We start from the raw sequence: 27,321 nt of genomic DNA on the forward strand, positions 1-27,321 counted from the left end.
CAGAGAGGGTGAGGGGGATGTGTATGGTGGCCAGGAAGCACGAGGAGCCCCATTTTTTTGCTGGGACTGAAATCGGAACTTTACCTTAAGAGCCACGGGGAGTCCTTGCAGGATTTAGAGTGGTGGTGATGGGGGGTGGGGGGTGGCTACTGATTTGTTCTCTAGGAAGTTCAAGACTGGAAGCATGGAGAGAGGTGGTGAGACCAGAGCTGGGTCAGTGGTAAGTAAAAGAATGTTCTGGAGGTGAGAGTGGCAGAGTGGGGGGGAGTTGAGCACCAGCCTGGGTGACCAGGTGGAACTGGGGAGACAGGTGTGAGTTGTCTGTGGTGGCCCAGGAGCTCTTGGGAGGTGGTGTTCTGGGAGTCCTCGGGGCCTGGATTGTGGTGAATGGACAGAGAATCTCAGAGGCCAAGTCAGCTGGCAGAGAGCTCAGGGCAGGGAGGGGGCAACAGTAGAGTTGTGGGTGGAAGGTGAGGAAGGTGAGGATCAGGTGGTCCGGGACACCAGCAGGGAGTGCAAGGAGGGAATGCAGAGGGAGAGGGTGAGGGCATAGGGGAGGACCCCTGTGGTGCCAGTGGCCTGGGACAGGGGAACAGCAGATGGGGGGGAGTGTGCCCTGAAATGAGGTGTGAGCCATTTCATGTAGACCAGACGGGAAAGGGGCAGAATTTAAGGTAGGGTCTGCTTCTAAGCAGGGAAGGGCACCGGCTGGAATGAAGAGCGGGTGGGGGAGGCCTGAGGAGACAGGCTGTCAGAGGGGTGCTTCTGAGCGCAGCAGCCCCGGCTGCCGGGCCCCTCCGTCCCATACATGTGGCCTCGCACTGTGTTTGCTGAGCTAGTCCAGCTGTCTGGGTCCTTACCTCATGTGTCCTGCCTGTAGGACCCTCACTCTTGTTGAGTACACTTTTTTTTTTTAATGTCAACTCTACACCCAATGTGGGACTTGAGCTCACGACCCTGAGATCAAGAGTCGGACTGGAGGACCCTCCATCTTGTCGAGACCCCCACATTTGGCACAGGGAGTTTGGTTTCTGCCTCGGAGGGGCTGATTTCCCCAGGCGGCTTGTGGAAGTGACCATTTCCCAGCTACACAGACTTGGTGCCCTCCTCCCCTGCATGGACACACGCTGCTCGGATGCACGGCTGTGATTTTCCCAGCCTCAGGCTATTCCTGGCCTCCAGCCCCTCCTGTCCGTGCACAGCTCTGGGTGGGCCATGGAGCCCATGAAGGTTTCCCACTTTTGTGAGGTGTAGGAAGATGAGAGGGCATGGGGACCCCAATCCTGAAAAGGTCAGGGAGGATAAGGCCAGGGGAGAAGCCCCGAGAGGAAATGGGGTGGGGGTGTCAGAGCAGAGAGGCCAAAGACAGGTGACAGGACGTAAGAAAGCTCTGAGAAGCTTTGCTGAGGGCAGGGCCTATGTTATGAAGAGAGACCGAGTTTGTGGGACACAGAAGGCTGGGCACCCAGGGTGTGGAATAAGGGGTCAGAGGCTGGCTGGACAGGTGCAGGTGGAGGGGAGCATATGGTGGCTGTTGGGCATGCAGAAGGGGGACCTGGGCTGCGTCCAACTTCACACCGTATTGCTGGGGAGGGTGGGGGGCAGAGACAGTGGGGCAGGATGAGGCTGAGCCATGTCAGGGAGGGCTCCTCCTTCTGCCCGGGGACAGCCATGCCTCTGTCTCGTGTGCTGAGTCCTGAGCCCTTCCCGACCAGGTGGTGGCTCCTGGCTGAGCTGTCTCCTCCCTCTTCTCACACCCCAGCCTGGGGAACTGCACTGAGGACCTCCCAGGTTGTCCTCTGGGGTCTCTTTGTCCTAGGGATGCCCCTGTCCTCAGGTGAGAAACATGCGGCGGCACACGGGGTGTATTCACTGGCCCAGGTGCCCAGTCAGTGCGACATTTCATGTTTTCTGCCTTGAGTACAATGTACTGGATGTGCCAGGTGTGGGGTGGGCAGCAGGTCAGAAACCCTGGGTAAAAAAATGCTGGCCATAGACTGAACACCTGTGCCCTCCCAAAATTCAGATGTTGAAATTCTAACCCCAAGGTGATGGTATTTGGAGGTGGGGTCTTTGGGAGGTGATTAGATCTTGAGGTGGAGCCCTCATGAATGGGGGTGAGTGTCCTTATAGAGGAGGCCCCAGAGGGGTCTCTTGGTCCTTCTGCCAAGTGAAAACACAGGGAAAAGACAATCATCTAGGAACACAGAAACTCTCATCAGACACAGAACCTGCTTGCAACTTGATCTTGGACTTCCCAGTTGGCAGAACTGTGGTTTATAAGCCCTCGAGTGGTTATAAGCCATCGAGCCCATGATGTTTTGTTATAGCAGCTGGGACAGACTCCAGACAATGCTCCTTCTCCATTTTCCTGGCTCTGCCCAGACCCCTGCCCCACAGTGAATGGCAGGGCCACAGTTAGCCACTGCCCCATCTCAAGGAGTCTTGTGTGAGCACATGGTCCTGGAACAGACACGAATTCGGGCCAGCCAGACTCCCCTGAACCAGGAGGTGGCCTAGTGTGCCTGGGAGCTGCCAGTTCCCATCCTCAGAGCAGCCCATCTGAACCAGGCTTGCCCTCAGAGGGGGGGATGAGCCTGCCTGGGCTGGGGGGTAGGATGACTGTGGGGATAGAGCTGTCAACCCAGGGGACTAGGGGATGGAGCCTCCTCAGAGCCTCTGGATTAGGCTTGCAGGAGGGACTGGCATTTATTGAGCGCCTACTGTGTGCCCAGGTCTGCTCTGGGCACTGTTCCCACCACCTCACCTGGTCCCCAGCTCCCAGGTGGGTCCGGAGAGAATCTGCTGAACAGGAGAGCCCCCCCTGCGCGAAGAATGCCTGTGTCCTGCCTCCCAAGTGTTAGGATGCAGATCCACCCCCCCGCCCCCCCGCCTCCCCCCCCCCGGCTCCCCCCCCCCGGCTCCCCCCCCCCCCCCCCCCCCCCCGCCAAGACCCCCTCCGGGCCAAGGGCTGGGAACAGGGGAGGGAGGCGGAAAGTATCCCCAGCCCAGAAGGCGACGTCGGGGCTCGCCAGGTACTGCCGTCGCCCAGAACGGGCTGGAGTGTCCGCGTGGCCCCTGGACGTGCGCCTGGCCCGGAGGCTGGGAGGGGCGTCCGCTCCCCCTCCCTGGCCTCGCTCTCCTCCCCTCCACTCCCTCCTCCGGGCGGGGTTCCCGGAACAGGCCGCCAAGGGCGGGGCGAGGAAGCTGTGGCCGCACGGGTCGCTGCGGCTGCGGCGGCACCTCAACCCCTGCTGCTTCTGTCCGTCTGTCCTGTGTCCGTCCGCCGCCCAGCCATGACTGTGTGGGTCCCCGCGCCACGGATCCTGCTGCTGGTGCTGCTGGTGCTGCTGCTCCCCCCGCCTCCAGGTGGTGAGCCTCGCGGGGTGGGGGCAGTTCGTCCCGGGCAGGGACAGTGTATCTGGGAGGGGGGCAGCCACGTTCGTGCGTCCCTGGAGTGAGCCCAGGCAACACCATCCCCAGTGTCCCCTACCCCCAGTAACCCCAAGGCAGCCAGCTAACCCCCAGGACTGACTTGACCTCAGTCAGCACCCCTGTGTCTGAACAGACTCTAGGAAGTTGCCACCATTGTTGTGCCCCGGGTAATGGTGGTAGTGGTGGGGTCTGTGCTCCCTTAGATGTTCCACAGGATTGGGTCCCCAGGGGCTGGGGTAGGAGTCCCTGCCTGGCCTTAGCCTAGGGTGGCGGCAGGAGGGAGGCTTGGCCCCTCTATCAGAGGCCTTCCCTTCGGCTCTATTTACTGGCTGGACTCCCCCACCCCCTGTTCCCATGGCCCTTGTGTTCCTGGGGACGCCTGAGGCTGGCCTCCCGGGTTGGAGGAAACACCACTGTGTGTGTTGATGGTAGACTGATGATTCACCATCGGAGGAGGCCAGGCTGGGGGCCATTTCGGGGTAGGAATTGGAACAGCCCCTTGCCCAGCCAGAGGAAGCTGAGTGATCCCTCTGGGGTGAGTGGCTTTCTCGAGGAAAAGGGCTTTATTTCCTGGGGGGCTGAGATGAATCTGGGGACCTGGGGTGGGAAAGTGAGAAGGTGGAGCCCCGGTCCCTGGTCCAGTGAGATCTGGCAAGCCTCGTCCAGTGTGTCTGGGGCCCAGAAGAACATTTCTGTCGTGGGCTCTTGGCCCAAACGGTGCAAGGGGTGTGTGTCTTCAGCCCCAGCTTAGAGGCTGGGCTGTGCCCATAGAGGCTGAAAGGACCCTGCTGGAGGTGGGTCACCTGAGTTACCCGGTAGCATGGGCCATGCTGACCATACCTGCTGTCAGGTGGACAGCTGGCTGGGGGGAGCCTGGGAGTGGTCAGGTCCTCCGCGCCTGCAGCCTTGCCCAGAGCAGGATTCTGCCTGAACCTGTCAAGAATGGAGCACCCCGCCCCCGTCCCCCATCCCCTTTCTAGTTCTCTCTTCTCAAGGAGGTCACTCAGTGCCTCTGTCTCTGGGACTCGCCCTGTATGTGATACACTGACCAGGCTGAGTCTCCAGACACGGCATGCTGCCCTGGGGCTCTGGCCAGTCTGGGTCCCCAGGGTCCAGGTGCTGGGCCAGGACTGTTTCCAGGAGACATAGCCACACTTCAGGGTTTATCATCAGACCTGTCTCCAGGCTACCATAACCGTCTGGGCCTTGCTGGACTGGGTGTTCTCTTCGGGGTCTGTCCAGGCACAATCTGGGACTGCCCCCCTCCTGCTGGTGGGCACTAGGTCTCTGCTAATGTTGCTTAAGGATGCATGGGAACGTTTGGCTGTAGCATCTTCCTGGAAGTTTGCAGGCCTTGTGGTCTCCCAAAGCCCTGGGTCATTTCCCACACTTGTCAGCCAGGTCCTCTCAGTATGACCTGGAGTTCTGGAGCTCTGTCCTTACCCCAGCTTGTGGGAAAGTCCTTGGATCCCTACTCTGGCTGAGAGCCTTGTAATGGCTCTGGGGCTTAAAGTGGTGCCACTGCCTCGGAGCCCTGGCCACCAACTGTAAACGTTTCCTAGGCACCTGCTGCAGGCCCCGCCCAGGGCTAAGCGCTTCACGGACATTTACGGTGGGTATGACCGTGGCCAACGGTGGGTCTGCCGTGAGGGCGTGGTCTGTGAGCGCCAGGGCCCTGCAGTCCAGGGTCTAGCGGAGGCACTGAGTGGTGAGGAGAGGGAGTAAGGATTGAGAATGGGTTGGTCCAGTGCCTGGGCCCCAGCAGCTGGTTGGGGGCGTTACTGTTCAGCCCTGACTGCTGGGCTTGGGCAGCTTCTAGAGGAGGGGGCCTGGAGTAAGGCCTTGAAAGATGAGTAGATTTGAAGACGGGAATGGGAAACAGGCAAGAATATGGGCCGAGTGTGGATAGAGCTGGAAAGTCGGGGTGACCATCAAAGCCCTTTGCAGTCCAGAGCCTGCTTTGTGGACCCTGGACTTGATCCTGAGGCAGTGGAGACCAGGGATGGTCCGCGAGCGGGAAGTGGCCCCTCCAAACTCCCACTTAGGAAGGTCAGTCTTCATCAGAAGACAAGTGACTGGTGGAGGAGAGAGGGAGCCCGGTTAGGTGCCTCTGCTGTGGGGCAGGGGGGAGAGCAAAGCAGTGCTAAGGGAGGGGCTATGTGGGCTGGGACATGGCTGAGATCTGGCATGAGGCCTGGCCCTCCGGCCACCGATTAACAAGTGTGCTTTTCCGCTCCAGCCCACAGCGAGGTATGTGTGGCTTCCCGTGGACGCAAATTCTTCCCTGAGTCCTGTCCTGATTTCTGCTGTGGCAACTGTTACAACCAATACTGCTGCTCTGATGAGCTGAAGAAATTTGTGGGCAGCGAGGGAAGTTGTGCCGGGCCTGAGGCCAGGTGGGTGCACAGTGGTGGCAGGGTGGGAGGCCTGAGCCCGCCCCCAGCAGGAGTGTGCCTGAAAGAGAAATAGCCCTGCCCCTCTGGCCTCACAGCCCCCTCAAGATGCTAGAGCACTGGACCAGGGATGGCGGTAAGGGTGGGGAGCTCCTATTCTGGGCTTGCTCAGTTAGTCCCCTGCCCCTCTCTCCCCAACCCTCAAGGGCTCCAGCTTACCTGGGTCACTCAGTCTCGGGCTGAGCAGTTTTCTCAGGGCTGGTGGCCTCAGCTGGCCCTGTGGCTCACCCCTGGGTATATACCTGGACCAGCAAGATGCACACCTTGGTGTGAGTGTACCCTGTAGCATATGCATGCACCTGGCAGGGGACTGTATATGATTTGCATAGGTATCATCTTGTGGGTCCTGGGGCGCACATCGCACTCTGCACCATGCCTGTGTCCTCTTGGTGTGGCCAGTGGATTTGCATTCCATCTGGGTTTAGACCGTTTCATGGGCTGGAAGCAAGGTCTCCCTTTGCCACGTCTGTGTTTCTTTTGTGTTTGGTCATAGGGATAGAGAGGGTAGAGGTGGTCCAACTCCTCAGCTCATGGCAGGTGATCACCACTGGTCTGGGCAAGCCCAGCCCAGCCCGTACCATCTTATATATTTAATCTCACATGACCTTTCCATTTCCCTCTCACCCCATAAGCAGCCAGTCTGTATGTCCTTTTCATTGTTTGTGTGATTGATTGATTGATTGATTGATTTTTAAGTTAAAGTTCTTTTTTTTAAACTCTACACCCAACATAGGGCTCAAACTCACGACCCCAAGATCAAAAGCTGCATGGTCTACCGACTGAGCTACTTTGTGTTTTGAAAAGTCTACATTGTTTTGTGGATACAATGAACTCCCTTACTTTTTTGCATTCAGCACAGCGTTTTTATTTGTAAGACCCATTCATGTTGCATTGTGTATACCTGGCCTGTGCCCACCCCTGTGGTGTCATTCTGTGTGGTGTGAGTCCTAAGCTTGCTATCACAGATAATTGCTGTGGGCATCTTCCGATACTTCCTTTCTCTTTTTGTGGAACCATGTGAGAATTTCTTGGATGTGTACATGGGAGCAAATTGCCAGGTCAGTGAGATGTATGTAGTTACTAAGGACTTCCAAGATGTTCTTGGGAATGGCAGCACCAGGCTGCATACCTGCCAGCCACACCTAAGGATTCCTGATGGATCATATTCCACCCTTTCACTGGAAGTGAACACCTTTTGGTGTCCTTATATTTTTACATGTGTCTTTAAAAAAAAAATCCATTCCAGTAATTTTTTTTTAAATACAGCATTCCCTTTAAATTTAATGTAATTATTGGTGTTCTGAGATTATATTTGCCATCTTATTTTGTGCTTTTTTTGGTCTCTCCTAGTCTGTATTTCTTTTTTTTTCACTTACCATATTGTTTTGGTTTGTTCTTACTCCATTATTTTTTCTTCTACTCTTTACTTCTTTTACCTTCTGTATTCCTTTATTCCTTTTTCTTGCCTCATTGCACCGGCTGGGACTTCCATTGCAATGTTGAATAGAAGTGGTGAGAGCAGATCTCCCTGTCTGGGTCTGAATTTTAGGGAGAAAATATATAGGATTAGGTATGATGCTAGCTGTAGCTTTTTCATTGGTACCCTTTACCAGATTGAGGAAGTTTCCTTCTATTTCTAGTTTGCTTGGACTCCTAGTCATAAAGGGATCTTGAATTTTGTCAAATAGTTTCCCTGCCCCTATACTTTTTCTAGGTACTTTTTGATGGTACTGTAAACAGTATAGTTTAAAATTCTCATTATTTATTGATATAAAGTTAATACATTTTTATAAACTGACCTTGTATCCAGAGACTTTACTAAATTTATGTATTAATTTAAGTGATTTTAATTGAAACTTAAGAATTTTCTACAAAAGTAGTCACATCATGTGTAATTAATGTTTTATTTCTTCCATTCCAGTTCTTGTGCTTTTAATTAATTTTTCTTGCTCTATTGCACTGGCTAGGATCTCCAGTACAGTGTTGATTGGAAGTGATGATAGGTAGCATTCTTGTCTCAGGGGAAGGCTTTCATCGTTTCATGATTAAAAATAATGTTTGCTGTAGTTTTTTTGTTTTTAAAGACACCTTATTAGACTAAGGAAGGATTCTGCTAATCTGGTAGTGATACTAAGAACTCTTTTTTACAAATCCTTGGTGCCTTTTAAAGATTTATTTATTTATTTGAGAGAGAGAGAGAGTACACGAGTGGGGAGAGAGGCAGAGGGAGAGGTAAAGAGAGAATCTCAAGCAGACTCCCTGCTGAGTGCAGGGCCTGACGTGGGGCTTGATCTCACAACCCCAAGATCATGACCCGAGCCAAAATCAAGAGTCGGGCACTTGACTGACTGAGCCACTCAGGAGCCCCTCCTTGGTGCCTTTTAAAAGAAACACATTTCTGGGGCTCTTGGCTGGCTTAGAGGAGCCTGCAACTCTTGATATCAGGGTCATGAGTTCAAGCCCCATGTTGGGGATCGAGATTACTTAAATAAATAAAGATTTAAATGGAACATATTTCTTTTGGGTAAATATCTAGGAGTAAATTTGCTGAGTCATTGGCTGCATGTGTTCAGCTTTGGCAGGTACTCACAGTTTTCTAGCATTGTTGTACCATTTATGCCCTTACCAGCCATGAGTGAGAGTTCCAGTTTGCTGTGCCTCCTCTCAAAACTTGGCATTGTAAGTCAATTTTAAAAAATAGAGGTATAATTACATATAGTAAAATGCACAGGTCTTAATGTTTCAGCTTGATGAGTTTTAGTAAATGTATACTTCTCACATATAATACCTCAGGCAGGATCTAGATCATTTCTATTTCCTAGAAGGTTTTAATTTTAGTAATTTTGCTGAATGTGTAGTAATACCTCATTGTGTTGTTTTAAGTTTTAAGGGTTTTGAAATTTATTGAGATTCATTTTATGACCCAGCATATACTATACCTTGGTAAATGTTTCATATGAACTTGAAAAATGGTATATTCTGCAGTTGTTGGGTGTAGTGCTTTAGAAGTGTCAGTTAGGTCAAGTTGGTTGATAATGTGTTTAGATCTTTTCCGTCCTTATTGATTTTGTCTGCTTGTTTTATCGATTACTGAGAGACCACAGATATGTTTATTCTTCTTTTAGTTCTGTCAATATTTGCTTCATGAATTCTGATGCTTTGTTATTAGGTACATACATATTTAAGATTGGTTTGACTTTCTGATGAAGTGTTCAATTTATCATGTGTAATGTCCCTCTTTATTTCTTGTAATACTATTGTAAACCTCAAAGACAGTATTTTGTTTTTGACAGTGAATATTTATTTATATTTATCCATATATTTATCTTCTCTGCTGCTTCTTATTGCTTCCTACATCTTTAAGCCTCAACTAGATTGTGTTCCTTCTACTTCTCATGCAGGTATGCTGGTGTCAAATTTTCTCCATTTTTGTTTCTCTGAAAATGTCTTTAATTTCACCTTCCTTCTTAAAGGATATTTTTCCAGGTTATAGATTTCTAGGTTGGCAGCTGTCAACTTCTTTCAACATTTTAAAGCTTTCACTCCATTGTCTTTTCTTATTTTTTTATTTATTTTTTTAGTAATCTCTACACCCAACGTGGGGCTCGAATTTATGACCTTGAGATGCTTTTCTGACTGAGCCAGCCAGGTGTCCCATTCCATTCCAGTCTTCTGATTTCTGTCCTTTCTGTTGAGAAACCAGTTGACAGTTTAATTATTGCTCCTTTGCAAGCAACATGTTTTTTTCTGAGTACTTTTTTTTAAACTTTTAATTTTTTTAAGATTTTATTTATTTATTTATTTGAGAGAGAGAGCAAGCGAGCGCGCGTGCATGCACGCATGCTTGCGTGCAAGCCAGGGGAGGGGCAGAGAGAGAGAGAGAGAGAATCTCAAGCAGACTTCTCATCGAGTGGGGAGCTTGATGTGGGGCTTGATCCCACGACTCTGAGATCATGACCTAAACTGAAATCAAGAGTTGAATGCTCAACTGACTGAGCCACCAAGGCTCCCCCTCTGACTACTTTTAAGATTTTTCTTTGTATTTTGTTTTCAGCAGTTTTGCTGTGATGTGCCTGGGTGGCTTTGTGCTGCTTGGGCTTCACAGTACTTCTTGAATTGTTTTTTCTTCAGTTTTGAAAAATTGGCAGCTGTTATCTCTTTAAAGATTGCTTCTGCTCCATTTTCACACTCTTTTTCTTTTGGGACTCTAATTACACATATGTAAGACCTCTTGTAAACCTCTTGTACTTCATATTTCACCCACCATCTTCTGTCTTTATATTTACTATCTTTTTGTGTCTCTGAGCTTCAGTCTACATGTATTGGACCTGTCCTCCAGTTTATGAATTATACCTTCAGCTGTGTCTAATGCATTTTGAATTTGTAGTATCGCTTTTTAGTTCTAGAATTTTTGTTTCTTTTATATTTCATGTTCTCCTCAACAGCTCAATTTTTTTCTTTCATCTCCTTGAACTGTGTATGTGGTGGTGTTTAATGTCAGTGGCTTCAATATCTGAAGCCCCGTGGTATTTCTGTGGTCATTTGCCTCTGTTGTTTGTATTCATGTTGTCTTGTGTCCTAGTGTTTCTGAAAAATTTTGATGGTGTGCCTAACATTACATTTACAAAATTGATTGTAGAAATTTGGAGCCCAGGACCTCTTCCAGGGAGGATTTGTGTTGCTTTTGCCAGGGACACAGCACTCTTAAGATCATCTTGGTCTGGGGCGCCTGCGTGGCTCAGTCGTTAAGCGTCTGCCTTCGGCTCACGTCAGGATCCCCGGGTCCTGGGATCGAGCCCTGCGTCGGGCTCCCTGCTCGGCGGGGAGCCTGCTTCTCCCTCTGCCTGCCGCTCCCCCTGCTTGTGCTCTCTCTCTGACAAATACATAAAATCTTAAAAAAAAACAAAAACAAAAACAAAACACATCTTGGCCTAACTGCAGAGACTTAGAGGATTAGAGGCTAAGCTGTCTACTCACTTCCTCCTTTCTTGGGGTGCAGATTTTGAGGTCTCATCCCAAGTGAGTGGGAATCATCAGGGCCTCCCCACCTGGTGGGCTCTGGGTGCAAGTCTCACCTGAGACTTTCAGAGAACAGGGCCTCAGATGCCATGCTTACTTCCATGGAGCTTTCTTTCCAGCCTTCCACACATTGGCGTGGTATCCTATTGCTCACTAAAGCCTACACACGGATTTTTTTTTTAAGTTTCATTTATTTAAGTAATCTCTACACCCGATGTGGGGCTCGAACCCATGACCCCAAGATCAAGAGTCGCATGCTTTTCCAACTGAGCCAGCTAGATGCCCCTGCACACTGGTTTTTAAAAACTATTTTCTCCTCAGCTCCACCTTCCCTTCAAATGCAGGATATAGTTGTTCCTAATGCTTTTTAATTTTATTTTGTTTTACATTTAATTTTGGAAATTTTCAATATATACAAAAGCATAGAGAATAATATAATAATTCTACATATCCATCACCTGCTTCCATAGTTACCAACGCTCTGACACTATTATTTTATACACCTCCCACCACTTTTTTTTCTGATTATTTTAAAACAAACAAAAATTAAAACATCATAAAAATTTCTCCCAAGGGCTCCTGGACGGCTCAGTCATCAGTTGAGCGTCCAACTCTGGATTTTGGCTCAGGTGATGATGTCAGGGTCCTGGGATTAAGCCCTAGATGGGCTCTGTGCTCAGTGTGTGTGTGTGTGTGTGGGGGGGTCTACTTGAGATTCTCTCTCCCTCTGCCCCTTCCTCTGATCTCTCTCTCTCTCTCTCTCAAATAAATAAATAAATAAATAAATCTTTTTAAAAAGTCTCCTTAAATGTTAGTTTTCATCTGTACAAATGAGTCCTTTGTAAAGAAATATAACCACCATTTCAGTAACACATTTGGCACAATTAACAGTAATTCATTAATAATTTTTAATGCCAGTCTGTCTTTAGTTGCCTCCACTTGTTCCAAAGTGCCTTTTCATGGGTGGTTTGTTCAAATCAGAATCCAAAGAAGGTTATTATTGTTATTTTTTTAAAATCAAAGTATAGTTGACATACAATATTCTGTTAGTTTCAGGTATACATCATAGTGATTCAGTATTTTTATATGTTACAAAATCATCCCCATGGTAAGTGTAGTCACTGTCTGTCACCATACAAAGTTACTACAATATTATTGCCTATGTTCCCTGTGCTGTACGTTACATCCCTATGGCTTATTTATTTTATGACTGCAAGTTTATGCCTCTTAAGCCCCTTTACCTCTTTCACCCACCCCACCCCCAACTTGTCCTTCCTCTGTAACCACCACTTTGTTTCCTGTATCGGTGAGGCTCTTTCTGTTTTGGTTTGTTGTTTGTTAAACTCCACATAGAAGTGAAATCATATGGTATTTTTCTTTCTCTGTCTTATTTCAGTTAGCATAATACCCTTTAGGTCTATCCATGTTGTCGCAAATGGCAGGATTTCATTCTTTTTGTGGCTGAGTAATATTCCTGTGTGTGGTGTGTGTGTGTGCGTGTGCCTCACATCTTCATTATCCACTAATCTACCAACAACACCTAGATTGCTTCCACATCCTGACTATTATAAATAACTCTGCAGTGAACATAGGGGTGCACATATCTTTTCAAATAGGTGTTTTCGTTTTCTTCAGATAAATATCCAGAAGTGGAATTGCTTGTATATGGATTATATGGTATGCCTATTTTTAACTTGTTGGGGGAACCTCCATACTGTTTCCCACAGTGGCTGCACCAGTTTGCATTCCTAACAGCGCACGAGGGCTCCCCTTTCTCCACATGCTCCCCAGTACGTGTTATATTGTGTCTTTTTGATACTAGCCAATGAGCTATTACTTTTATTTTATTTTTATTTTTTAAAGATTTATTTATCTATTTTAGAGTGAGAGAGAGAGGGCAGTGGGGAGGGGCAGAGGGAAAGGGAGAGAAAATCTCAAGCAGACGCAACAGCGAGTGTGGAGCCTACGTGGGGCTTGATCCCACGACCCTGAGATCACAAACTGAGTCGGAACCAAGAGTGAGACACTCAACCAACTGTACCACCCAGGCGCCCCTGAAGTTAATTACTTTTTTTAAATTTTTAATTTTTTTAGTTTGTTTTTTTTTTAAGATTTTATTTATTTATTTGACAGAGAGAGAGAGAGAGCACAAGCAGAGGGAGGGGCAGTGGGAGAGGGAGAAGCAGGCTCCCCGCTGAGCACGGAGCCCAATGTGGGGCTTGATCCCAGGACCCTGAGATCATGACCTGAGCTGAAGGCAGATGCTTAACCAACTGGGCCAGCCAGTTATTACTTTTATTTATTTATTCATGAGAGACAGAGAGAGAGGCAGAAGCAGAGGGAGAGGGAGAAGCAGGCTTCCTGCTGAACAAAGAGCGCAACATGGGACTCGATACCAGGACCCTAGGATCAAAACCTGAGCCAAAGGTAGACGCTTAACTGACTGAGCCACCTAGATGTCCTAACATTTTACTTCTAAAGATAAATAAATTTCTGGGGCAGCTGGGTGGCTCAGTTGGTTGAGCATCTGACTCTTGATTTCAATTCAGCTCATGGTCTCAGGGTCATGAGATCGAGCCCCACGTCAGGCTCTGTGCTCTGTGGGGAGTCTACTTGAGATTCTTTCCCTCTCCCTCTCCCTTTGCTTCTCCTCCCGCCTGCACACTCTCTCTCTTTCTGAAATAAATAAATCAATCTCTTTTAAAAAAGATAATTAATTTCCATCTAAGAACTGTGTTAGCTGTGTTTCATGAATTTTAACCTGTAGTATTTTTGTTATCCAGTTTTACTAATTTCTTAATTTCTTTTTTTTTTGGCACAATTTTATTTTTTCTTCCAAATTTTTGTTTAAATTCTAGTTAGTTAACATACAGTGTAATATTGGTTTCAGGAGTAGAATTTAGTGATTCATCACTTACATACAACACCCAGTGCTCATCATAACAAGTGCACTCCTTTTAATACCCATTACCCATTTAGCCCATCCCCCACCCACCTCCCTCCATTAACCCTCAGTTTGTTCTCTATAGTTAAGAGTCTTTTATGGTTTGCCTCCCCTATCTCCTTCTCTTTTTCTTTTCCCTCCCCACACATTCATGTGTTTTGTTTCCTAAATTCCCAAATGAGTGAAATCATGTGGTATTTGTCTTTCTCTGACTGACTTATTTCACTTAGCATAATACACTAGCTCTATCTACATCATTGCAAATGGCAAGATTTCATTCTTTTGATGGCTGAGTAATATTCTGTTGTATGGATATACCACATCTTTTTATTTTAAGATTTTATTTTTTTATGTTTTTATTTGTTTGAGAGAGTGTATGTGTGCACACAAGTGTGGGGGAGGGGCAGAGGGGGAGAGAGCGAAGCAGAGTCCCTGCTGAGCAGGAAGCCTGACCTGGGGCTTGATCCCAGGACTCTGAGATCATAACCTGAGCTGAAAGCAGATGCTTAACCCCGCCCCTGCCAGGTGCCCCGATATACCACATTGTTTTTATCCATTCATCAGTCAGTGGGCACTTGGGCTCTTTCCATAATTTGGCTATTGTTGATAATGCTGCTATAAACATCATGCCCCTTTGAATCTGTATTTTTGTATTACACATTTCTTAATTTACTTTATAATTTCTTATTAATGCACAATTTTGTTGCTGTTTTTCTTTTTGGTACAATGCTAGTTTCTCAAGGTATGAGTTGTGTTTAGCATTTCTTTTTTCACTTTGTGGCTCGGTAGTCTTTCTCTGCTGATTTCTAACTTCATCCCACTGTGGTTAGAGAAGATAACTTTGTATGATACCAATCTTTTCAAATCGATTGAGCCTCGTTTGTGGCCTTACATGTAGTCTATACTGGAGAATGTTCTGAGTACGCTTGAGAGGAATGTGCAGCACTGTAGCCTGAGATCCTGGTGTGTGTGATAGTCATCCTCGGGAGGCCATCAGGGCTTCTCCGTGGCCTGCGCAGGATTGGCTCTTGTGCATTTTGTGTGTGTGCTAAGGTAGTGTTTGCTCCTGGTGTGCTGGGTGGGGCTTGGATGTGTTAATCATGAAGTTTCCTCTTTTCAGTGTGTCCGCTGGTACCGAGCCACTGGAGCAGCTGGGCTCGGCGCTGAGGTTTCGTTCCAGCTTGGACAGCGACCCGATGTCAGGGTAAATAAAACCTGCAGGCTGGGTACATCTTCCTGGTGGAGGTGACAGGGGCTTAGTGGGCTAAAGTGAGGGCTGTGGGCACGGATGCCACAGAGTCATTGTAGTGGGGCCCCAGAGTAGCTGACCACCAGGTCCCTGATCCTTATCTTGGAAAGTTGAGTCCTCATCATTGTGCTGGGGATGGGGGGGACTGTGGTTGACAGTTGAAAGGCCAAGGGTAGGGAGTCCCTGTTGACCTAAATGATGGATGGGGTGGGCACTGGTGACTGATGGGGAATAAGTGACAGTGATGGAGGTGATGGTGGTGACAGTGATGGTATGATGGTGACAGTGACAGGGCGATGGTGACAGTGATGGGGTGATGGTGGCAGTGGTGATGGGGTGATGGTGATGGTGACAGGGTGATGGTGACAGTGGTGGGGCAATGGTGGTGACAGGGATGGGGTGATGGTGGTGACAGGGATAGGATGACAGTGGTGATGGTGGTGGGTGATGGTGGTGATGGGGATGGGATGATGGTCATGATGGTGATGGGCAATGGTGACAATGATGGCAAGGTGATGGTGGTCATAGTGATGCAGTGATGGTGGTGATGGTGACAGAGCGATGGTGATAGTGATAGGACAATGGTGGTGACAGTGATGGGGTGACAGTAGTAATGATGGTGGGGTGACAGTGGCAATGGTGACCATGATGGCAGGGCGATGGTGGTGACAGTGACGGGGTGATGGTGGTGCTGGTGCTTGGTGATGAGGTAATGATGGTGTGGTAAAGATGCTGGGATAACTAATATGCCCAGTCCCTGTGTCAGGGCTTGTGAGTCATGGTTGCTGTATCAGGGCCCTTCTGTCAAGGGGCCGGGGAACAACGCAGTCTCCCAAACCTCAGTTCCCTTGGCCAGGTTCCTGCTCTGTGTTGTTGACACCATGATGAGGTGCTGTGACGCACCCTTCATGTGGGTGGAGTAAGCATGCAGTCCCCATGGGGCATAGGAGGAGAGGCTGCTGAGACTGGTAGCAGCAGAGAGGTGACTGGGGTGAGCCCAGGAGCACCTGTCCCTCCGTGAGCTGTGCACACAGAATGTATTTTCCTGGTGGGGTCTCTTCCATGTGCTGCATGCCCCTGCCCTGGTGGATCTAGAAGCCCCTTTCAGGAGAAGATCTGCCCAGGCCTGGTTGCCCCTTTGGAGGAGGACACTGGGGGCTCCGGACCTGTGCGGGGGGTCCAGGTGCTTGCCTGTCCCATCCTGCCCTGTGAGCCTGGGTGGGTGTGAGGTCTCAATGGCCACAGTGAAATCAGGACAGGGCTTCTGAGAGTGGGGAAGTACCACAGAGGTACAGCCTGTGGTCCCTCCTCAGTGCCCAAGGCCCGGCCTCTGCACTCTGGTCTGCTGGCTGATCCTGCACCCTTGGCTGATTGGAGACTAACACCTTGATTCGCCCCTCCCTCCACACGTGGGGAGTGCCCTTCCTTTGCTGAGTCCCATAACTGTGGGCTTTCTGACGGCCCCAAAGGACATCCCGCTGTCCAGCCAGTGTGGGCCTGGGGCATTGTCCTGAGGACAGTGAAGTGTTCTGGGCAGTGCTGGTCTGAATGGCGTTTAGGAAGAAGACCATTCTGGCTGCTCCACGGAGGCTGAGGCAGGGAGGGGGTGGCAGCCATGGCTTCCCAGTTCCAGGTGTTAGGAGGCCAGAGGGAGACCGCGCTTGGTGGGGGGAGGTGAGGCTGGAGACTGTCATTCAGCAGCTGCCTGCTAGGGAGTGGCCTGGGAGGGGTGGCGGGGGGCCTGGCCTCTGCTCTGTTGACGGGGCCAGAGGTCCAGCCCTGTGAGAGGATGTGGGATCAGGAGTGGGTGTGGGGTGAAGGGCTCAGGTTGGGTGGCAGGAGTGTGTTGAGGACTGAATCTGAGGGTCAGCAACATTTGAGGAAGGGCCTCGGGAGATGCTGAGAAGGAAGGTTCAGAGAAGCGGAAGGAAAGAGGAAGATGCTTGGGCTGTGGGGTATTGAGAAATGTGGATGCCACACCACAGAGGCCATGGCACCCTTGGCAGGAGCCGTTCAGTGCAGCAGATTGAAGAGTGAGCTGGAAACGTGTAGGGTGAAGTGAGTGTGGACAGCTTCAGGGAGAGATTTGGCTGCAAACCAGTGAAGGGGAAGACGGAGTTGGAGGAGGAGTCAGGGTGAAGAAGGGCTTCTTGGATGCTGGTGGAGACTTGAGCTGAGAGAGGGGACAGAGGGGACATTGCAGAACAAGGTCCCCATGCGGCATAGGAGGAGAGGCTGCTGAGACTGGTGGCAGCAGAGAGGTGACTGGGGTGAGCCCAGGAGCACCTGTCCCTCCGTGAGCTGTGCACACAGAACCGGATCTGGTGGGTGGTGTGCACACCCTTGTGCGTGGCCCCGCCCCGGCTGTCCTGCCCACCGGAACGCGCAGGTGACTGCAGTCATGCTGTCCAACTTGCCTGCACCTGCACCTGCCCCATCCCTCCTTCCCTGCCTCTGACCAGAGCCCTGTGTCTTGCACGGCACCTGCCTTATGCAGGGTTAGGGCTTAGGAAGCAGGCAGAAGGGCAGGGTCAGCAGCGACACTTCTGTGAATGCCCTCAGGTGGGCATCTGTGTGCTGCCCCCTCGGCCAAGGGCACTGTTTACCCACTGGAGTGTTGGCTCCCTGGTGGGGTCCAGCCCCTGCTGCGCAGGCCGTGGCTAGGAGCTCCAGAGAAGTCTCAGTGGGGGAAAAAGACCCCACGTCTCCCTCTGTGGGTGACTCCTTGGGTTCTCCAAGAATGAGGCACCAGGTCAGAGTGCAGGGACCCAGAGGAGGCCACCTCTGCCTGTCACAGCCTGGATGGGTTGTGTCTTCCCTCGACATGGGCCCTCTGCTCCCCAGAGTGTGGCCATGTTACCTGTGGGCCTGCGGTTGGCCCAGGTCTTCTGCTGCCTGCTCCCCAACTTTGGCAGGTGAACCCCATCCTGCCCTGTTGAATGGTCAGTGCATTGCCAGCATCATGGTGAAAGTGCTGTTGTCCCTGCTCCAGAGAGGGTCTTTCCCCGGTCCGCACATTGGGGGTCTTTGGTCTTCTGGAACCACTGAATTCAGCCCTGCACACTCCCTGCTTGGGCTGATTCTGCTTTTTTTTTTTTTTTTAAAGATTTTATTCATTTATTTTTGACAGGGAGAGAGACACAGCGAGAGAGGGAACACAAGCAGGGGGAGTGGGAGAGGGAGAAGCAGACTTCCCGCTGAGCAGGGAGCCCGATGTTGGGCTCGATCCCAGGACCCTGGGATCATGACCTGAGCCGAAGGCAGACGCTTAATGACTGAGCCACCCGGGCGCCCCCGATTCTGCTATTTGAACTTGGCCTTTGGACTCTGATCTGGGAGGTCGCACCAACCCTGTAAACCGCATTCCTTCCTCTCAGAGGCGTGGTTCCACTAGAACTGTTGCCATGGGTACCACAGGCCCCTGCCACACTCTGCAACCACCCCTCAAATATTACCCTTCCTCAGAGCATCATGCCTGGCTGTCCTACTAGGTGCTGCCCACGGGGTCTCTGAGTGAATTTTTCATTCATTGGATACCTGTTGAACACTTACTGTATGCTAGGTGCTGGAGACAGAGCGATGGGCCAAAGCAGGTGCGGTCTGTGCCTCTGTGAATCCACAGGCTGGAGGCAAGGTGCATGTTAATCAAATGCTCACACAGGGTGTGTGTTTATAAACTGAAGGAGACAGGAATTTAATTCTGTAAGAGCATTTATCAAGGTGCCTGAACTTCTCTGGATGGTCAGGGAAGATGTCCTCGAGGAAGTGGTATTTTGAGCTGAATTCTGAAGGGTGAACAGGAATTAATTACATTGAGGTGGGAGGAAGAGAAGGGCTGACCAGGCAGGAGGAACTGCATATACAAAGGCCCTGAGGGGACTCGTGTGTCATTCCGAGGGCCCCAGCAGCTGCTGGTGGACCTAGGTCACTGAAGGTGCCCATCAAGGAGGACAGCTGGAACAGGGCTGGCGGGCTGAGCAGGAGTGTGGCTTGGGCACTCAGGGCACCTCAGATCCCAAGGCAGCATCTGGGCAGGAGGGTGGATAGGCATGGTGAGAGGCCAGGGCTGGGCAGGCGAGGCTGGCGAGGCAACTCTGGGAGGACCGCCCGACCACCTTGGCTTCCCTCCTTGCTCCGGGCCCCTCTGGTGCCGCTGGGCCTTGCTGTGTCTTTAAGGGCTCTGCGCTGCTCTTCCCGTCACTGACGTCAGGGCGAGGGGCGGGCCAAGATTTCCCTTCCCTTTCCTCGAAAGGGGAGGGGATTAGAACTGAGTGGCCCGTGATGGAAAGAGGGCGAGTCCAGGGCTGCTGGAAGCCGGGGAGTGAAGGTGGAGGCTAACATGGGGTGAGCTTGGGCGCTATACTGTGTGTGTGTGTGTGTGTTTCTGACGGCGGAGGCTAACATGAGGTGAGCTTGGGCCCAGTACTGTGTGTGTGTGTGTGTGTGTGTGTTTCTCTCCATTCCTTGGGGGCAGCAGCAGGTCTGGAAGGAGCTTGTGAGTCCGGGGCAGGTGAGGGCCGCACAGTGGCCAGTGGCTTCTGGTTTGTGAGTGCGGTTGTGTATTTTGGAGTCCACGATGTGAAAGGTCTGCCCTAGCCTGTTGCTGGGCTGTGTGAGGGGAAGCCCCTCCACCCAGGGCGGGGTGGGGTGGGGTGGGGCCGGGCCCACCGCCTTCCCCTGGGCCCTCAGTAGAGGCGGAGGCCCTGTAGCTCACCAAGCTCCCTCCCCGTTTTATTTTATTTTATTTTATTTTATTTTATTTTATTTTATTTTTTTAAGGAGGCTCCACACCCAACGTGGGTGAGGCTTGAACTCACGACCCAGAGATAAAGAGTCGTAAGCTCTACCAACTGAGCCAGCCAGGTGCCTCTCCTTCCACATTTGAATGCACTAGGTGCAGTCACCAAGCATGTGCCTTTTCTTAGAATAGAGTTTAGTCCCTGGCAACACAGGAGAGCAAGGGACTCTGTCTGCCCTTGAAAGTCAATTTTAATGAACTTCCTGCCCAGGGCCTGTCCTTTCTTTAAAGCCCCTCCACTCTTTTGTGGTACTTGCTGAGGGGCTGGAATCAGGCAGGCAGGCCTCCTCTTCCAGAAGGCAAGGTTAGCTCCAGTACCCCCATATCATCCACCTGGCTCTTTGTTTACCCACTTGCCCTACTGGTCAGAGCGTGGGAGCCCAAGGATGTATGCGAACGCCTGGCACAGTGCTGGGCACCCAGCAGGCTTGCCGTCACTCCTGGGGGGCCTGCAGCCCCTCTCTGGGGCTAGTGCTGAGGCTGTGTTCCCTGCATGCCTCTCCTCACTGCTCTGGCCACGCTGGCCTCTGCTCTCCTGGAATTTCTCCCCACCTTTGTCCCTTGTGCTGCCATTTTACCTCAACAACTGGCTCCTACACTGAAGTGTGGGCTCCAGAGGCTGTGAGCGGGTCGGTCTCGCCCACAGGGACGGGCCTGAGCCACGTGCCCGAGGACGGGCTGCTGAGTGGGTGGGGCGGACAGGGGTGTATGGTGGGGAGACACTCCAAGGGCGTAGACCCTGGGTGAGGTGCTTTACACAGACTTGCGAAATAACCCCATTTTACACCAAGGAAACAGTCTGAAGGAGAGTCAAGCTACCCCGCCGGAAGTTGCTCTGTGTTGCCCAGAGTCTCCTCTGGCAAGAGGGGTGCCCCTGGGAAGGGTGGGGTGTGGACTGCTGGTCCTGGGCCGGGGCGCGAGGCCCTGGGTCACCACCGGCTCTTTGGCAGGTTTGGGGCAACTGTAGCCATCGGCTTGACCATCTTCGTGCTCTCTGTTGTCACCGTCATTATCTGCTTTACCTGTTCCTGCTGCTATCTCTACAAGATGTGTCGCCGGCCACCACGTCGTAAGCATGCCCGCCCCCTCCCTGCCCCCCGTGACCCTGGGTGTGTAGGTGCAGAGCTCAGGTGCTGGGGGTGGGGGAGGGGGCTGACCAGGGCCCTGACTCGGCTAAGCTGGAGTGAGGGGTGGCTGTGGTCCTGACTGGGAATCTCTTTGCAGCGGTGGTCACCACCACCACGGCCACCACGGTGGTGCACACCCCTTACCCTCAGCCTCCAAGTGTGCCACCCAGCTACCCCGGACCGACATACCAGGGCTACCACCCCATGCCCCCACAACCAGGGATGCCAGTAGCACCCTACCCGACACAGTACCCCCCACCTTACCCTGCCCAGCCGATGGGCCCCCCGGCCTACCACGAGACGTTGGCTGGTGAGTATCGCTGCCAATGCTAACCCTGCCTAACCTCCCCCCAACAAATCGCCTGCCTCTGTCCCCTCACACTGCAGCCCTCCGTGTTCACAACCAACCGGTGTCCTCTCTGTTTTCAGGAGGTGCGGCCATGCCCTATCCTGCCAGCCAGCCTCCTTACAACCCGGCCTACATGGACCCCCCGAAGGCAGCCCCCTGAGCCTGTCCCTGCTTCTCTGGCTGCCACTTGGTGTGTGTGTGTGTGTGAGAGAGAGAGAGAGAGAGAGATGGGTATGTAGGCACGGTCTTTTTCTCCCCGTGCGTGGTGTTTGTGTCCGGTTTGTACACGAGGCCTCTTGTGATGCCAACGTGCTGGGGAGCAGTCATTGCTAGAGTTGCTGGGACCCTTCTTCGTTCTCTTCCTCACTTGAAATTGTGCTCTTTTGAAATCTCAAAATTCAAAGACTGGGGTGGGAGTTCTTTCCCATACTGCCCCAGGGAGACCAGGCCGGTGGGGGCTTGTCATGCTAGGACAGTGGGGCTTTTTGGAGGCAATGTGCCCATGTGTTCTGGTTTTGGCAGAGTGGCTAGCCACTGCTCAAGGCCACGGCCTGTCCCCAAGGTGTGGGGTACTCTTCAAGGAACCAGAGCCATCATGGCATGGGGGTGAGGCTCGGGGCCTGGCTAAGTTGGGTTTTAATCCTTTAGCAGACGTCCCATAGTCCCCAGAACCTGTGCCATGCCCAGCAGAGGGCGGTCAGCCTCCCGAGACCAAAACACTTGAGGCAGAGGCCCACCCACCCGAGCACGGTCTGCCTGGACTGTCCCCGCATCCTCCCTGGCACCACCTGGAGGGCCACGTCCACCCATGGCTCTGGCTGCCCTGGCTGGCCACGACCCCCACCACAGGTAGGCAGGGTGGCCTCTGTCCACCTGCACACTCAGGTGTCCTCCCTGCAGTGTTTTTGTTTTCCTTTCCTTTTAGGCAAAAACAGTTTGTTTCCTGTTTTAAAATGTATGTGATCATTTTTGTGAGGCTGAATCCCTTGGGTCCTGGAGGGAAACTGGACCACTGTGGAGAGGGACCGTCAGACCTCTGATAGGCCCTACTTCTCCCCACACCAGCTTCATAGAATAGCCAGCTCCTATACCCCAGTCCACAGTATGTCCTGGCACCCAGGACACCTGGGCCAAGGGGCCGTCTGGACCAAAGGTGGAAGGGGGCCCTAGGTGGCGGCTCTGGCCCAGACATGAATACCTCGGTGTTCCCTGTTCCTCTGTTAATATCTCACCAGATCTGTCTTAGCTTTGTACCTGTTGATGTGTTTCTGAGTGTCTAGGGTCTGCACTTTTGTTTATAATAAATGCAAACATTTGGGGCTGCCGCCTTCTTTCTTCAGAGCCTTGGGTGCTGGGACTGGGCATTAGGCCATGACCATCTTCATCCATCCCTTGGATTTCCATGTTTCCCCCGTCTTTGCTGGGCTCAGGTGTCTGGCCATCCTGCTAGGGAGGGTGGAGGACAAAGACTGTGCCACCCTCTGTGTCCCCCTCCCCAGGTCCCCGAGTGTGGGCAGAGGTGCAGGAGGCTCCTCTAAGGCTGCCAAGGAGGGTAGAGGTGAGTGGCCACTCAGTGCTGGGGGGGGGGTCTTTATTAGTCAGACTTTCCTTCTTGGCCTACTGTCCAGGTGTGGCCAGGGAGAGCCCATACAGTGTGGCTAGTGCCAAGGTCAGGAAGGCCAGAAGACCCAGTGGGGCTAGCAGTCCTGCCTTGGGTGAGGCTCCAGGGCCCTCCATTGGAGGAACAGCCTTGGGCTTCCTGCCCCTGCCCAGGTTGGGACTAGTGTCCCTGGCTCTAGCCAGGGCTTTAGTGGCTGTGGTGGCAGATGGTCTTGGGTTGGTTCCAGCAGAGGCTGTGACCCCGTACATGGGCTTGACAGTGCTGAAAGGCCTGGCATGAGCATCCACCCACTGGAGCAGGGCCCGCGGCCTCCACTGACAGATGCTGAGCAGGGTGAGGACATCACTCTCGGCCATGTGGGAGTCCGGTGGGGCCTGCCCGTACAGGCGTGTATAGATACTGCCCAGGCTGTAGCTTTTCCGTGGGCCATGCTCCGAGGGGCTGCCAGCGTGCTCCAGGGCCTTCAGGGCGGCAATGCTATCCACACAGAAGGCACCGTCTAGAACACTGGCAAGGCCTAGGACAGCCAGCTCCGCCTGGAGCAAGGGGAAGTCGTAGCGGTCACCATTGTGTGCCACGAGGCACCAGGGCTGTGGCTGGCGCTGCAGGAAGGCTCGGAGCAGACTGGCCAGGTCGGCATCGAAGCGCTGACGCCCATGAGCTGCCAGTACAGCTGTGCTCAGGCCTGTGATCTTACTGGCTTCTGGGCTGCAGGCCTTCCCTGGAGCCACGCACAGAGAGAGCTTGTCTGCCACCCGGGGCGGCGGGGGCACTGTGGGAGGCTGCCCCTGAACATTGGGGGAGCTCTCCAGGGCACATCTGTGGACAGCCAGCAGGCACAGCTCCGTGACCTTGGGCTGGGAGGAAGGCAGGCCAGTGGCCTCCAGGTCCAAGAAGATGAGGGTCTGCACGGGCCCCGGGGCTAGGGCCTGCGAGCCCATGCTGGGTACCTGCTGCCGAGCCTGGGGAGAAGCAGGGGTGGGGAGTGGGTGTATGAGTGCCCCAGTGGGAAGAGCTGAGGCCGGCACTGTCAGTGAGCTCCAGGACCCGATTCCAGGGCAGGAAGCCAGAGAGGGTGGCATGGCTTCCTTAGGGGGAAGCACCCTCAACTGTCTGTTTTGGGGGAAACCTTGGCTCCTCCCCTAGTGCCCACCTAGCCTGGGACTGGGTTGGGGGGGGTGAGGCCTTCCCACCCTGCCCCATCCCCGTGGGGGTCCTCACTTACCGAGTAGCAGGCAGCAGCAATGATTCAGGGTGCAGTCTGGCTGGTTCTTGCTGCCGGCAGCAGTGGCGGGAAGTGAAACTGAGTGTGAGCCTGCCTGTGGGCTGTCCTGAGCGAGGCCCGCCCTGCTCATCAGCGGGGCCGGGTCTGTCCCTCCCACAGCACTGCTCCCTCCTGACTCCCCAGAGGCCTCCAACCTATAGCTGTGGGCCTGCTGGCTGGCACAGCGCATCAGAGCGCTCACACCATGAGAGCCAGCCAGCAGGACAAGGGCCGTGGTGCCCAGCCCTTCGGGGAAGGCCAGCAGCAGGACTCCAGCCTGCCAGGAAGCCCGGCTGCGGCCAGCAGCCACCGTGCACCCTCTCCTTGGCCCCACTTTCTCAGGTCTCCCTGCTGTAGGCCCCGGCTGCCGCCTGCCTCCTGCTTTGCCACACAGTGGTTTCTTCCCATGGCCTCAGCCCAAAGCGATGACTCAGGACAATTCCACAGGCAGGGCAGGGCAGGGCTGGGCTCCTTCCTCAGGGCGGATTTGTTACCATGGGGACAGGGTCTCAACTCTGGCCAGGGATGGGAAGGCTCCCAGGCTTCCTAGGGTCTGGCTCCTGCTCCATCCGCCCCCCTACTCAGCCCGACACATATCAGACTCAGGAAACACCACAAGGCTGGCGTGTTCTCAAACAGCCCTTCGCTGCTTTTAATCAGTTGATGGGGAAGGTAGTGGTTCTGGTGCCACCGTGTGGCTCGATGCTCCCTGGCCTCAGCTGCAGTCCATCTCAGGGTCATCCACATCGGTTTCAGTGGCACAGAGGTCATCCAGGGCTGCCTCTGAGCGAAGAGAAGAGGGTTCTACGGTGAAGGCCTGGAGGTGCTGGGCACAAGGGTGGAGGGAAGGCCCACCGCTCCTCCCCCACGCCCGTAGGAACTAACCAGTCCCTTCCACGCCCAGGCCTTGCTCCCTCAGCTACTGCAAGCAAAGTGACACAAAGGCAGTTCAGACAGGGATGTTTCTGGAACAACCGTGGCTCTGCCAGGCCAACTCAACAGATACAAGCAAAAGGCAGCCTGCTACGCTCAGAGAAGAGCCAGAGCAGTAAGGCAAGTAGGACCCCAGTGCCGGCAAAGGCTGCGTGGAGGGAAGACTACTGACTTAAGGCCAGGAAGTCTGACCTGTCTGTGAACTTCAGGGAAACCCTGCGTGTGGGTTGGACAGGGAGGAGTCCTCCTGCTGGCTCACCTTCACAGTCTGCCACATCAGGAAGCCCTCGAATCAGCATGCTGACCCCTGGCATCACCTGGTCATACTGATGCAGGACCTCCACGCAGTGCACAGTGAAGAGCTTGTCCTTCTGGGACAGGCCGTGCAGCAGCAGCACCGTGTCCCGCAGACAACGCACCGTCCGCTTCTGCCGGTCCGTCCTTGGGGGCCCCCCGGCCCTCCGCACTGTCAGCCACTGTCTGTGCAGCATCACCGTGAGTGCTCTGACCCCCTGCAGGAGGGCCAACACTGAGGCCGGGTCTCAGGGCTCCTGTACCCTCCCAACCTGCTCTGCTGGACAGTACCCTTCCCAGCCACCACAGGTGAGGAGGGTTCGGGGGGAGGGGGCACGAGGGTTAGAAGGAGCGGGGGGGTCCCTGCATAGGGTCACCTCAGCCCCCGACAAAGCCGCCACGCCGCCGGCCCCCGTGCGCTCACCTCCACGTTGCACTGGCAGTTAGAGCCCGTGACTGGGGAGCAGGGGCTCTGCACACCCAGCTTAGCCAGGAGCCACACGGCCTAGAACAAGAACAGACTGGTCCATCTGTGGCAGAATGAGACCCTGATCACAGTGAGGGCTTGCTAAGGCTTCTCCTACAAGTGCTCCGGTTGCCTTAGCAACTGCCTGTCTATACAATGGGGTCCAAGGAATGGTCTTGGGGCCTTCCCAGGCTAGACTCAGGGCCAACCCCTATGTCTCACCAGCGACCCACCTGCCTCCAGGCCCCAAAGCCAGGGTGGGACCAGTTACCAGGCCACTCTGCCAAGTTCCAGGACACCCTGGGGTCCACCTGTATTGCTACTGTGTAGTGTGGAGCCTCCGGACTGAGATCCCCTCGTTAGCTAGGTAAACTCTTGTTACCAAAGTGAATGAAAGCTCCGTTCTCCCCAGGAGGAGGAACAGTGGCCTTGAGGTGGGGTGGGGTGGTGAGCAGTTCACAGAAGGGGCTCTGGAGTTTTACCTCTTGTTCTAGCTGAAGCCACTGTGTGTCCGAGGCCACTTTGTCAGGCCTTGATGTGATGTACATGTACAGCAGCAGGAGGAGACAGCCTTCTGAAAAGGATGCCCCACCTCTCACTCAGGGTTCCCCTTCTTACCCAGAGCCCAGGGCACAAGCTGCAGAAGCCCTCAGGAGGCCTCTGACCTGTCCCTGCCACCACCCTTGCTTCCAGCCTGCAGTGGCAGCCCAGCCACCCACTCCCTTCCGTGCTTTACCTGAGCGGGAGCAGAGCTGAGGCACCAGTTTCTCATGGTCCGCCAGGAGGGAGAGGAGCTCGACAGTCAGCAGGACGCTGGGCAGGGGGCTCTCGGGGCTCAGGCACTGTGGCAGCACCCGGAACACACACTGGAACCTACAGTACAAGGGCCCAGAGAGACGGGATGCTGGTAACCCAATCCAACTCACCTCGCTTTTCACCAGAGGGAACAGGCCGTTTTGAACAGGCGGTACAAGGAGGAGCTGTGGTTCAGACCTAGGTTCAAATGCTGGCCGACCACCACCTGCTTGCTAGGACATCTGCTTCCTGTGAACAAGTGGGTACAAGCCTCCACCGCAATGTTGCTGTGGCTTAGAGAGGGCAGGCCCTTACCAGGCACAGCGCCACCTGTAAATGGGGGCTGCCTCCCTGGACCTGGGGTGCCTGGCTTCCACACTGCTCCCAAATAGGGAGGCAGATCTTAACTTGGGTGTGAGAATGTTATGAGCCCACTACCCAAGGACTGGCCAGGCTCCAGAAGTGACAAATGCAGACTTGGCTAGGGTTGGATTTTATACCACTTGCTGAGCAGACCATTTTTGAAAACACCAGATAGGAGCAGGTGCCCCCTTGGAGCGTGCATGGGTGAGGG

At 53.1% G+C, this 27,321-nt stretch overlaps 3 protein-coding genes and 1 long non-coding RNA gene across 12 annotated transcripts in view; 2 read left to right on the forward strand and 2 right to left on the reverse strand.

Annotated features, from left to right (window-relative positions):
- On the forward strand, nucleotides 1-22,693 carry SHISA5 (shisa family member 5). Of its 4 annotated transcripts, XM_028124265.2 has the most exons (7): nucleotides 3-220; nucleotides 4,998-5,047; nucleotides 5,675-5,831; nucleotides 14,972-15,055; nucleotides 20,849-20,967; nucleotides 21,123-21,335; nucleotides 21,455-22,693. In XM_028124265.2, exons 1-7 carry the CDS (start codon nucleotides 129-131, stop codon nucleotides 21,532-21,534), a joined length of 795 nt encoding a protein of 264 aa, XP_027980066.1. In that variant the 5' UTR covers nucleotides 3-128; the 3' UTR covers nucleotides 21,535-22,693. The 4 variants fall into 4 exon arrangements, with proteins under 4 accessions (XP_027980069.1, XP_027980066.1, XP_027980067.1 ...); XM_028124268.2 differs by lacking the exon at nucleotides 14,972-15,055 and having other exon boundaries at nucleotides 1-220; XM_028124266.2 differs by lacking the exons at nucleotides 3-220; nucleotides 4,998-5,047 and adding an exon at nucleotides 3,201-3,372.
- Nucleotides 21,566-24,798, reverse strand: TREX1 (three prime repair exonuclease 1). Its single transcript, XM_028124263.2, has 2 exons — nucleotides 24,221-24,798; nucleotides 21,566-23,957 (listed from the first exon to the last, which is right to left on the reverse strand). The coding sequence occupies exon 2, from the start codon at nucleotides 23,934-23,936 to the stop codon at nucleotides 22,992-22,994; it is 945 nt and encodes a 314-aa protein (XP_027980064.1). The 5' UTR covers nucleotides 23,937-23,957; nucleotides 24,221-24,798; the 3' UTR covers nucleotides 21,566-22,991.
- LOC114224959 (uncharacterized) overlaps nucleotides 22,939-27,321 on the forward strand; it is a 15,732-nt gene continuing 11,349 nt past the window's right edge. Inside the window, exons 1-2 of the long non-coding RNA XR_015769409.1 lie at nucleotides 22,939-25,795; nucleotides 26,575-27,006. This is a non-coding gene — a long non-coding RNA (uncharacterized LOC114224959). The remainder of the gene's footprint in view (nucleotides 25,796-26,574; nucleotides 27,007-27,321) is intronic.
- The window catches only part of ATRIP (ATR interacting protein), a 14,359-nt gene continuing 11,923 nt past the window's right edge, over nucleotides 24,886-27,321 (reverse strand). Inside the window, exons 9-14 of one of the 6 annotated variants that reach the window (XM_028124255.2) lie at nucleotides 26,689-26,825; nucleotides 26,435-26,526; nucleotides 25,911-25,991; nucleotides 25,452-25,704; nucleotides 25,145-25,181; nucleotides 24,886-25,042 (exon numbers count right to left, since the gene is read on the reverse strand). In XM_028124255.2, the coding sequence (XP_027980056.1) occupies nucleotide 25,042; nucleotides 25,145-25,181; nucleotides 25,452-25,704; nucleotides 25,911-25,991; nucleotides 26,435-26,526; nucleotides 26,689-26,825 (601 nt within the window). In that variant the 3' untranslated portion in view covers nucleotides 24,886-25,041. Of the gene's footprint in view, nucleotides 25,705-25,910; nucleotides 25,992-26,434; nucleotides 26,527-26,688; nucleotides 26,826-27,321 lie in introns of all 6 variants that reach the window. The other 5 variants (XM_028124253.2, XM_028124254.2, XM_028124252.2 and 2 more) reach the window with 5 other exon arrangements.

Source organism: Eumetopias jubatus, unplaced genomic scaffold (genome assembly GCF_037043125.1).
Source record: "Eumetopias jubatus isolate StellerSeaLion01/CBP00866 unplaced genomic scaffold, mEumJub1_p1.0 scaffold_1, whole genome shotgun sequence".
NCBI classification, from domain to species: Eukaryota; Metazoa; Chordata; class Mammalia; order Carnivora; family Otariidae; genus Eumetopias; species Eumetopias jubatus.